At 47.8% G+C, this 11,664-nt stretch overlaps 1 protein-coding gene and 1 long non-coding RNA gene across 3 annotated transcripts; one reads left to right on the top strand and one right to left on the bottom strand.

Annotated features, from left to right (window-relative positions):
• Nucleotides 1–918: 918 nt before the first annotated feature.
• On the top strand, nucleotides 919–7,721 carry LOC309345127 (veswaprin-a-like). Of its 2 annotated transcripts, none has more exons than XM_081868189.1 (4): nucleotides 919–1,111; nucleotides 5,006–5,143; nucleotides 6,369–6,509; nucleotides 7,540–7,586. In XM_081868189.1, exons 1-3 carry the CDS (start codon nucleotides 1,030–1,032, stop codon nucleotides 6,506–6,508), a joined length of 360 nt encoding a protein of 119 aa, XP_081724315.1. In that variant the 5' UTR covers nucleotides 919–1,029; the 3' UTR covers nucleotide 6,509; nucleotides 7,540–7,586. The 2 variants fall into 2 exon arrangements, with proteins under 2 accessions (XP_081724315.1, XP_081724314.1); XM_081868188.1 differs by having other exon boundaries at nucleotides 920–1,111; nucleotides 7,543–7,721.
• A 656-nt stretch (nucleotides 7,722–8,377) lies between these two features.
• On the bottom strand, nucleotides 8,378–11,664 carry LOC309345165. The gene is made up of 3 exons (XR_014158044.1): nucleotides 11,582–11,664; nucleotides 9,258–9,404; nucleotides 8,378–8,546 (listed from the first exon to the last, which is right to left on the bottom strand). It is a non-coding gene; the product is annotated as an uncharacterized lncRNA (long non-coding RNA).

Here is an 11,664-nt window from a genome sequence, read left to right as displayed (position 1 = left end):
TCCCACCATCTGGTCCTCTGTCGTCCCCCTCTCCTTGTGCCCTCCATCTTTCCCAACATCAGGGTCTTTTCCAGGGAGTCTTCTCTTCTCATGCGGTGGCCAAAGTCTTGGAGCCTCACCTTCACGATCTGTCCTTCCAGTGAGCACTCAGGGCTGATTTCCTTCAGAATGCAGAAGTTTGATCTTCTTGCAGTTCATGGGACTCTCAAGAGTCTCCTCCAGCACCAGAATTCAAAAGCATCCATTCTTTGGCGATCAGCCTTCTTTATGGTCCAGCTCTCACTTCCATACATCACTACTGGGAAAACCATAGCTTTAACTATACGGACCTTTGTTGGCAAGGTGATGTCTCTGCTTTTTACGCTGTTCAGGCTAGGGGACTGCAAGTGTGCCATGGAAGGCTGAAAAGTGACTTGTCCGGGTGCATTTTCATGGGGTTGCACACTGGACCCCACATTCTCAGCCTGCGTTTTGTGCTGTTTCACCCCCTGAGTGTGCATTATTACTGCATCGCAGAGGGTTATACAGCCATGTGCAGCACAGGAACAAGTGAGGAAGGAGAATTCAGATTAAATAAAACTGCAACTGCCAACCAAGCACTTAATATGGCATTTTCTTTGAATGTTGTATCTCCAATAAATTGATATATGAAGAGAATTTAAGAGAATGCGCAAGAGAATTTTTGAGGCCACCCAGACTCAGTGCTGGCATTGAGCCTCTGGGTTTCAGCTGCACTTCTCCTGGGGCTTGGAAGTGCCTGAAGGCAGCTCCTCACCTCTGCAATTGTTTGCATTTTGATCATGAGAAAGGCACACCCCTGCCTAGACTCAGCCGGTTCCTCTTCTGCCTACTAAGGTGTTGTTGGCTTGGAAATGCTTCACTTCCAGGCACCCAGGACCTCCAGCCTTTCCCTGCCAATTTCTGCTTTTTGTTTCATCTGGGTGGAGCTCGAGAACTGTCCAGTCAGTTCTTTCTGGATGTGCTATAAAGCCTCCTGGGTGCAGGCTAGGGACTCAAACCTGCTTCGCCATGAACTCCATCAACCTCTACCTTGTCGTGCTCCTAGCCTTCTGGGGTGAGCTGGCACCTGTCTTTGGTCAGGAACGTCCAGGTGAGTGACCCACTGAATTCCTTTTTCTCCATCCCCTCCGTATTGCTAAGCCCCCAGAAGAAACACTCTCTAGGTCAGCCATAGATTAGCAAACTGCCTATGGGTAGCTGAAAGAGTCCTCATCTCCAACATCTCCAACATCTCCCCTTCTATAGCTCTGCTTGTGTCAAGAGGGAACACCCTCACCCTTTGAGGAAAAAATGGTGGGTCAATTATTTTATGTTTTCATCATTTACAAAAAGAACTTTATGTTCTGCCAAACCATTTCAAATTAGTTGTTGGGCAAATATAGATATTACAGGTCACTTTTTAGCAGCGAAGCTGTATTGTTCTCTTTCCACATGTTTTTATGATGCATTTTTTGTGCTATTTATGCTCATTTTCACTGCTTGGGGCTTTTAAAATATTATAGCAGTGATGAGCAGCTAGCTGATCCTTGGCTGGCAACCCTAAGCTCCTGCTGCCCACTCCTTTGGGGCGGAGGAACATCTTCAGTTTGCCCCTGAATTTTGCCATGGTCCCAGCAGCCTTCAGGGACCCAGGCTGAGCCTTTCAGGGGACTTGGGGAGGGCAGAAGAACCTCTCCCACTGGAGCTCCACTGCAGAATCACAGAATGGTAGAGGCGGAAGGGACCTTGAGGGTCATCTAGTCCAAGCCACTGCAATGCAGGAATCCCCTTGCCTCCCTCTCTGCTGCCAGTGCAACGGGGAATAGCATGGAAGGGCATCCTGGCTTGCAGAATATCAGCCCAAAATCCCCCTCTCCCTTGGGAGGTGGCAGGTGTGGTTCCAAACCACCCTCCTCACTCTGGCACTGCTGTGGAAAGGCTGACCACAGCTTTTCAGCCGTTGGGACGGTTTGTTTCAAAACCTGGTGAGGGAGGAAAGAAGATCCGCTCTGTCCTACTCACCACGTTCCTGGGCGTGTTGTGGTTCTGCAATCCCCTGATGCTTCCGGGAGATATAAAGAGAGAGAAGCCAGGCTGGGCAGTGGACTCCCTACTTAGCTTGCCCTACCATGAGGTCTGGTGGCTTGGTGCTTCTTGTGGGTCTCCTCGCCCTCTGGACTGAGCTGACACCCACCTCTGGTCAGAGGCCACCAGGTAAGAGATTGGGTGAAGGCAGGTGGTATGTGTTGTGAAGTGGGAGCCTAGACAAGGTTAATGGAGCCAGAGGGACTGCAGAAAACTCGCTTCCTTTTAAAAAAAGTTTTTATTAGAAATTTCAACACAACATTGCTGATATTTAATTTTATTGTGTATCATCCTTAGTCCCCCCCTATTTTTCTCCCTCCCCCCTCCTGAGAAAGAACCGACCCTCCCCCCACCCCCCAGACTTCCCTCAGCTCTTCTCTCTGGTTTTTCAACACATGTAAATCTCTGCATAATATAAAATTGTAAAGAACCTTAATTTATCTATCCATATGTTGTTAGTAACAAATTTGTGTATGTTTATTCAAAACCTGCCAAGGAGTCCAGTTCATTTTGTTGCTTCTTTAAGCACTTTGTAAAAAGTTCCCATTCTTCTTTAAAGTCACAGTTGTCCTTGTCACGCAGTTTGTGTGTCAATTTCTCCAGTTCCGCATAATCCATCAGTTTCTCTTGCCACAGTTCTTTGGTCGGGATTTCTTCATTCTTCCATCCTTCTGCTATTAAGACTCTTGCCGCCGTTGTTGCATACATGAAAATGTTCTTAAATTTCCCGGGCAGGTCTTTTCCTACAATCCCTAACAGAAATGCTTCAGGTTTTTTAACAAATGTTAATTGGAACATTTTCTTCAACTGATCAGAAAACTCACTTCCTGGTCCCTGGTAAAACTGCCAGGCATGTTCTTTGTCAAGGAAACAGCAGAATGGGTGACTGGACTAAGAAGGCCAGGAATTGTTTGGAGAAGCCAATTGGTCCAAACCAGAGATGATGATATTTAACTATGAGGGAGATGAAACACGAAATTTTTTGAAGGAAATAAAAAATAGATGTAAAAGTAAGAAATGTTATCAAGTACTTGGGAATAAATATAACAAGAAATTAAAATATTTAGAACAGGCATAGGCAAACTCCGGCCCTTTAGATGTTTGGGACTACAATTCCCATCACCCCTGACCACTGGTCCTGTTAGCTAGGGATGATGGGAATTGTGGTCCCAAACATCTGGAGGGCCGGACTTTGCCTATGCCTGATTTAGAACAAGAGAATTTTAACAAATTAAAGAAAGAAATTAAGGAAAAGCTAGAAGAATATGAGAAAATTAAGCTTTCATGGTTTCAAGGAATAGAGATTATTAAAATGAAAATTTTGTCTAGAATATTTTGTTATTTAGAATGTTACCAGTTAAGATATCAGAGACAGATAAAAGGGTTGGCAAAGCATGATGAATAAATTTTGTAATAGGGATAAGAAACCTTGAATTTATAAAAGAAGATTGTATAAAAGATTGGATTAAAGCTGACCAAAAGTCCAGAGGTAGCATTGTTATCAATTTACGATGGGGTGGGAGGTTCACAGGCTGTGAAGGACTTGCTCACAAATGTATTGACAGCTGCACGAATTATTATAGCTAGGAAGTGGAAGGGGCAAGCAAAATATAAAATGGAAGAATGGTATAAAGAGGTGTGGGATACAGTGGTACCTCGGTGTAATGGGATAAGGGGTTGCTTGTGCGTAAGCGCCAAAACGCTCCCAGTTGCGTGGCTGGTTTTAAACTCTCCCTAACCGGACAGCCATAAGTTCGTGGCTGCCTTAATCACTGGCAGAATCCGTCAGTGGGCGTTTCCGGAACTTCTTCCAACCTAAAAGTTCTTTGACAGAAAGTCTCCTCCTTGATTCTCTGCGCGACAGCTTTCTGCGCAGAGTGGGCGTTCCAAGGGGAGGTCCTGAGCTCTCACCACTGGTCTCGCTTGAAGCGTCTCTGAGCCTCACCTCCGACGCTGTCTCCTCCTCCCCTCCTTCTTCAGCTGAAGCTCTCCCTCTCCCCCTGCTGGTTCCCTCCTCAGCATCCGAGGGTCTCCCAGCATCCGAGAGCCTCTCCACCACCCTGAGCTCCGATGGCAGTTCCCTGACACTCGGGTTACAGACACTTCAGGTTACAGACTCCAACAACCCAGAAATAGTACCTTGGGTGAAGAACTTTGCTTCAGGATGAGAACAGAAATTGCGCAGCGGCAGCGAGAGGCCCCATTAGCTAAAGTGGTGCTTCAGGTTGAGAACAGTTTCAGGTTAAGAACAGACCTCCGGAACGAATTAAGTTTGTAACCTGAGGTATCACTGTATAGCTATTAATGATAAATTAGCGTGGGCCATTAAGGTAAGATGGGGAATATGCAGGAGAAATGATTTTGAGGCGGTATGGAGGGTGTTTGTACAATTTGTGCTGTTAAAACGGAAAAGGGGTCAAACCACCGCAAGAAATCTTGGGAAATTGGATAGTTAGAATGGAATGGTCTTGGGGGTTGGGTGCACAATGTTTATTTATGATTATTACTTGTCTCCCCAAAAAAGAAAATTTTAAAAGGGGCTCTTACGGGGGAGGGAGGACCAAGAAGAAAAGGGTCTGGAAACAAAACGTTCTGAGGAATGGTGGAGGGAGTTGGGTCTGCCTAGCCTGGAGAAGAGACGACTGAGAGGAGGTAGGAGAGCTATCTTTGAATACTTGAAGGGCCACCACGTGGAAGATGGAGCAATCTTGTTTCCTGCTGCTCCAAAAGGCAGGACTTGTTCTGCTCCTGAGCCGCTGAGAGTGGGTGGGGTGCAGAGGTGGGGTGTCATTGGGAAGTCTAGTTTTGTGTGACACCTCGGACCCCTGAGCAGAACAGAGGCCACCTTACGAATCCTGGGTTCCTCTGGCTACTGGATGAAGAGAGAGAGCCTCAACCTTGGAATTCTGCTCTGTTGCAGGGAAGCCTGGGCAATGTCCTGGGGCTCAGCCAGGTATGGCTGGACCCTGCGTGGTTAAGTGCAAGGATGACTGGTCATGCCCTGGAGCTCAGAAGTGCTGCGGGAGTTGCCCACGAGCTTGTGCTAATCCTGTCAGAGGTGAGACCATTTATTCTGCGGAGGGTGGGGTGGGATAGGAAGCTCGTCTTCTTCATGAACCAAAGCCATTGTGACTTATGAAGAACTGCAGAATCTCTATACTCAGAAGATTCATGGAGGAGGAGAGCTATCCAGGGTGGTGGTCCTCACTGCCTCCTGTTAAACTACCATACTTTTCGGTGTATAAGACGTGTTTTTTTTCCACCAGCTGGCATTCAGAAGCATCGCTGTCTCCAACCATGGAGGCAAACAGTGCCATCCTGCGAGAAGTCATTGAGAACCCGATTGGTTGATTGGCTGCTGCTGTGGCAATTGGCAGCATCAGTCAGGCGTGTGAGCGATTTATGGCACACACACCCCTCCCCAGAAGAAAGCTCAACAACTCTGGGCAATCTCCCAGTGAGCCAGTGTGGTGGAGTGGTTAAGAGCGTCTCCGCTCCTCCACATGCAGCTGCTGGACGACCTTGGACCAGTCACACTTCTCTGAAGTCTCTCAGCCCCACTCACCTCACAGAGTGTTTGTTGTGGGGGAGAAAGGGAAAGAAGGTTGTGAGCCGCTTTGAGACTCCTTCGGGTAGTGATAAAGCGGGATATCAAATCCAAACTCTTCTTCTTCTTCTTCTCCCTCCTGTGTATAAGATGCGTCAGCATTGCTGAATCCACCAACCATCTGCCCACTTGCCACAGCAGGAGCCAATCAACAGCAGGCCTTGCCTCAGCCACCAATCACCCACCCAATCACCTCTGGCAATCTCCTGCTTGTGGCTGCAAGCAATCGCCCATCCTCCCCTCTGCACTATCCGTGTATAAGATGACCCCAAATTTTTAACATTCTTTTGTAATTAGAAAAACACGTCTTATACAGGAGGCAGTGAGGGCCACCAACCTGGATGGCTTTAAAAGAGGATAAGAGAAATCCAAGGAACAGGTTATATTGAGGGCTCCTTCACAGTCAGAGGCAGCAGTGCTTATGGATACCAGTTGCTGGAAACTGCAGGAGAGGAGAGCTGCTCTCGTGCTTGAATTATCCTTGCTTGTTCCCAATGGGCAACTGTTTGGCCACTGTAAGAACAGAATGCTGGACTAGAATAAAAGGTCTCCACACCAAACATTCTCACCCCACCCTCCAAAGGACATTTTGGTTCTCTGGCTGCGGGAATATGCTTGAGCTGCAGCCCACCATTTGGGGAGGGTCTGAGAGCCTTGGGGTTATTTTGTGTTGCAGAGAGGTCTGGAAGATGCCCTATACCACCTCAAGGTACTTTGACAACCTGTGAATTAAGGTGTATGAATGACTATGAATGCCCCTGGCCCAAGAAGTGCTGCAAATATGGGTGCAAGACAGACTGCTTCTACCTCGTCTAAGGTGAGTTAATTCAAATCATCCTTGGGTTACCCTGGAGGCAGTTGTCAGAGAAATTTCCCTTGGGAGTTCCAGTACTGAGGGTCATACCAAACTCCCCGCTGGTCAGCAAGAGCTTTCCATTATGACTCCCTCTGTATAGGAAAAATATACACCATCTTAGCTGTTTATCCTCTGGTCAACAATTTATGACACCCCCACTGCCCCACCATTGCTTCATCCAACCACAGTCCTCGAAATGCAACTTTACTCAACCCATTTTCACCAGCAGAACCCCCATTGTACCTTATATGGAGTCGGTCTTTAGTTTAACGGTCAGTGTTAAGTTCCTCCTAAACTGGTTCTTACCACTTTGTGCTCAGGCCACACTCTTGCACATGCGACACTGGCCTTACTGATAATGTGTCAGCATGGATGCCTGTCATCACCCCAAAAAAGCAGTGGAGGCTCCCTCTGGGGTGCTTGTCTTCCCAGTGGCGTAGCGTGGGTTATAAGCACCCGGGGCAAGGCAAGTAATTTGCGCCCCTAACCCATGGATTTGTGCCCCCTAACCCGTGGATTTCCCTAACCCCCAGATGTTGTGCCCAGTGCGGCCGGCCCCCCCTGCACCCCCCACACTACGCCACTGTGTCTTCCTTGCCCCATTAAGGCAAGGGAGGAGGGTGGGAGGGAGCAGTAGCAAGGCTTTGCACAAGGCATTGGGGACATGAATCAAGGAATACTATACAAATAAAGAATTATAAGGAAGAAGGCAGAAGTCAAGGACCTGCCTTTTACTGTGTTGCACCATAGGGTCATCAAGCTCAGCTGACGCCTATACTGGCCGGCAGAAGCACCCCAGGATTTCCAGCAAGTCTTCTTTCCCAGTCCTACCCAGAGAGGCCAGGGAACTTGGGCCCTTCTGCATGCAAGGCAGAGTTCTGCCGCTGAGCTACAGCTCTGAAGAGGGTCCTTGAGAGTGGAACTTCAGCCTATCTTTGGGTTCTTCTTCCTCCTTTTCCTCCTCTTGTCTGACTCTGTTTTCTATCCTCAGCAGAGCCCTGAAAGAAGTCCAGCACCAAGGACAGCACCCAGCTCTGAGCTGGACCCTGGGAACTGAAGACCTCCTCCTGGAGCCAGCTGTCTCCCTGCTCCTTCTTCCTCCTGCTGGAGCCCATTGCACTCAAGTTCCTCTTTGCTATTTGCAATAAACAAACCTGGATATTTGCACCTGAATCCTAGAAATGTGTCTGAGTTTGTGGGTGGGTGTTTGGCAGGGAGAGGGCTCTCTTTTTCTGACTGCACTCTGCTTGCTGAACTCCCATGACATTATTCCTCTGTGGGAAGCAGAAAGAGGCCTTCCTGGGCTTCCAGTGGTGATACCTTTTTCAGAAAGAAAAAAAAATTACAAAAAAGGCCAGAGGCTTCAGAATTTTCTCTGTGTGTGGATGCCTCAAATCTGACAGCAGCAGGATGCATTTTTTTTTCCTGATTAAACAATATTGCAGAATCATAGAATTGTAGAGTTAGAAGGGACCCTGAGTGTCATCTAGTCCAGCCCCCTGCAATGCAGGAATCTCAGCTGAAGTATCCCTGGCAGACGGCCACCCAACCTCTGCTTCAAAACCCACCAGCTTCCAAGGGAGCCCCTTCCTCTTTCAAACAGCTCTTACCGCTAGAAAGTTCTTCCTGATGCTTAGTTGGAATCTCCTTTCTTGCTATTCATCTAGTCCAATGCAGAAATCACAGCTAAATCATCGCTGGCAGAACAAAGTCAACACTGACATGCCATTATTGTGGCAGCAACATGCTCTTTCCCCCTTCTTCCCAAAACAATTTTTGGATGATAAAAGCAAACGCGACTCAAGAACAAGACACTCTGGAGTGCAGTGTTGTGGATCATTTTATTGCAGGGAGGTGAGGGGGCTGGGATGAGCCCACGAGGGTCAGGAGGGAGCTGGAACAATCGTTCCCTTTGCACGCTGGGTCCTGAGTTCAAATCTCCAAAACCAAGACTGCAGAAGCTGCTGGGATTTCAGGCTTGATGTCACTGTCATGGCCCTGATGAGAGAAGAGAGGAGTGTTGAGGCTTGTGCCTAATTATTTTGTCTTTGACAATACTTACCATCATTTTCCCTCGGACAAACATTTTATGCATTTCCCATCCTATTCTCTGCGTCTCACACAAAATGGAGCAAAATTCAGGCGACGAGTTTCAGGAATTTCCATAGAACTAAATGCTTTGGCCTCTTGGATCCTTTGAAATAATAATTGTAGTTATCCATTGCAAACATTTGCATACCTCTCTTCAGATACAAGCAGGCCTCTCAAAATGTAATTAAAAATAGTCATGCAGTAAAAGCCAGGAACATTTGCTTGCTTGCTTGTTTGCAATTGATTCTATCATTTATTTATTAGATTTATATACCATCCTTCATCATAAAAACTCAGTGTGGTTTGCAGAACAAAATACATAATAAAAACAAGTAAATAATGAAAAACAAAACAGCAAAACAATACCCCACCCCTTTCCATGAAGACATTTAAAAGGCTGTGGAATATTAATCAGCCAAAGGCCTGGTTGAAGAGGAAGATTTTCGCCTGGTGCCTAAAAACAGATAATAAAATTAAATAATTTGTAATTATATAAAACTGATTTGTTTTAACTGGCTTTAATATTGCAGTTTCAAATTATAGCCCAATAAACAAGAACAAATCATCCACATCCACAGAATAGTGCTGTGTTCTTCCACAAAGGGATCGGCATCTTACTTGGATATACGCAGACCATGGAGCACATGTTTGGACAGCATTTCTTGGGGCTAGGGCAGTGAAGATCAAGCGTACATTTCTGCTGGCAAGGTTGCTTCACTCTTCTCAAGTTGAAAGGGCAGATTCCAGCCCTCGACCTCCAAGGCCCTGTGACACAGACCAACGTCCTCGCTTAGAGACATCTTTTGAAAATAAGGCAACCTTGGGGCAGAACAGGGTTGTGCCTCTTCTTGCATATCCCTAACTCAAATAAGCCTTGCCTTTCTAGGATGAGCACAGCTTGGATGAAGAGGGTCCTAGTTTTTGCCTGTCTCCATCCCAGTAGAGGGATGGACATCTGGGTTGAAGCTGGATCAGTGTCCGCTGGGGCTGGCCAACTTCCCCCATAGCCGCCACCCTCTTCCCTTCATGTCCCTCCATTTCCTTTTATTTATGGGATGTGCGGCTGATATTTCCTTCCTCAGCCTGCTCTGCTCTTGGGCTGAAACTATTAGGACCAGCTTCAGTTGTGTGTGTCTGTTGGGGAGGTGTCTCCATCTCCCCCTCCCTCCCAGCTATCAGCCCACTTCTCTTCCCTCCTCCTATCCAAATTGAGCTCTCAGGTTTGCTGCAGAAGATGGCAACCCAAACAAGAGAAGCGAAGGATTCCCTAAAACAATGGTTCCAAATTAGGGGGTCCACTTAACACACCCTGGGAGTCGGCATCCCCATCCCTTACCTCCCCCCACAGTAAGGTTTGTTTGTTTGTTTGTTTGTTTGTTTGTTTGTTTGTTTGTTTATACCCCATCCATCTGGCTGGGTTTCCCCAGCCACTCTGGGCGGCTCCCAACAATATATTAAAAACACGATAAAACATCAAACATTACAAACTTCCCTAAACAGGGCTGCCTTCAGATGTCTTCTAAACATCAGATAGTTGTTTATTTCCTTGATATCTGATGGGAGGGCGTTCCACGGGGCGGGCGCCTCCACTGAGAAGGCCCTCTGCCTGGTTGTCATTTTTCCACGGCAATACCACGGCAATGGTCCGTTTTAGCACTCTGCGATTTTTCAATATATTGGCCCAAATCAGTTTTGAAATCACAGCACGATGACAGTTTTGACCCGGCAATACACAGCAACATATCTCATGAGGGAGAGCAGGGCAGCTGATTTCAAGGCATCGCTGATATCTCTCAATGATCTCAGCCTAAAACACTGCTGACCTGAGCTGTCTTCTTTCATGCTGAGGGAGAAGAAGGGAGCTGATCGCCCTCACTTCAAGGCACGCTGGCACTGCCTTCCCCTGGCCCTGAGGCGGAGCAGCTTTTCTCAGTCAGAAGGAAAGCAGTAGCAGCCACAGTGGATGTGCCTCTTCACTGGCAGCCACTGCTGGCTGCTCAGCTGACGCCGCTTGATGCAGCCCCCCCATCCCCATCTCCCCCCACTCAAACCATGCAGTGGGGGTGACTCCGCTTTCTCTCCTTCCCCCCCATCTCCATGGCTGCTCCTTCCCTCATCCCCACACCTAATCTCCAGTTTCAGACATTTTGCTGATATAAAGATAAAGGGACCCCTGACCATGAGGTCCAGTCGTGGCCAACTCTGGGGTTACGGCGCTCATCTCGCTTTACTGGCCGAGGGAGCCGGCGTACAGCTTCCGGGTCATGTGGCCAGCATGACGAAGCCGCTTCTGGCGAACCAGCACACGGAAACGCCGTTTACCTTCCCGCCGGAGCGGTACCTATTGATCTACTTGCACTTGGACATGCTTTCGAACGGCTAGGTTGGCAGGAGCAGGGACCGAGCAACGGGAGCTCACCCCATCGTGGGGATTCAAACTACCGACCTTCTGATCGGCAAGCCCAAGAGGCTCAGTGGTTTAACCCACAGCACCACCCACGTCCCTTAGCTGATATATCATGCTGTTAAAAACCAGATATTGCTTAGCCCTAGTCTGCTTTTTTTAGTATACCTTTGCTTATTAGAGGCTACCCCCCGTTTTTTTTAAAAAAATGCTTTGCAGAGGTAACTACCATAGAGTTATCAAAATTCTCAGAATTGGGGGTCCATGGCCTGGCTTTTGAAAAATAGAGGGTCCTCAGTAATTAGCTAATTGGGACCCACCGCCCTAAAACATTCCCAGGCAGACCACTTGACATCCTTCTGTGGCACAGAACTATCTGTGTTCCTCTGAAGGGTCTTGGGGGTGAGGGGCAAAAGGGGTCCCACTCAGAGCTGCCCACAAAGTAGCACCAGCGCTAGAAGAATAGACCTGTCCAAAGAGCTTTGCCCAGGCAGAAAAGGGTCCGTCTTTGAGTCAGGATCCAAAAGGTGTCACGTACAATTGCCGGAGGCAGGAGGCATCATGGCACAGAAAGCAAGGAGCCCCACAAGGAGGAAGACGAGGCCGCCAGACTTCATGGCC

This window comes from Podarcis erhardii (genome assembly GCF_964252035.2).
Source record: "Podarcis erhardii genome assembly, chromosome: 6".
In the NCBI taxonomy this organism is placed as follows: domain Eukaryota; kingdom Metazoa; phylum Chordata; class Lepidosauria; order Squamata; family Lacertidae; genus Podarcis; species Podarcis erhardii.
This window is presented reverse-complemented; position numbering and strand designations above follow the sequence as displayed.

Bases quoted from the DNA above. Each gene is read 5' to 3' on its own strand.
- LOC309345127 (XM_081868188.1), top strand. From the start codon at position 1,030: ATGAACTCCATCAACCTCTACCTTGTCGTGCTCCTAGCCTTCTGGGGT. The intron at 1,112-5,005 runs GTGAGTGACCCA...GCTCTGTTGCAG, and splicing joins CTTTGGTCAGGAACGTCCAG to GGAAGCCTGGGCAATGTCCT. The intron at 5,144-6,368 runs GTGAGACCATTT...TTTGTGTTGCAG, and splicing joins TTGTGCTAATCCTGTCAGAG to AGAGGTCTGGAAGATGCCCT.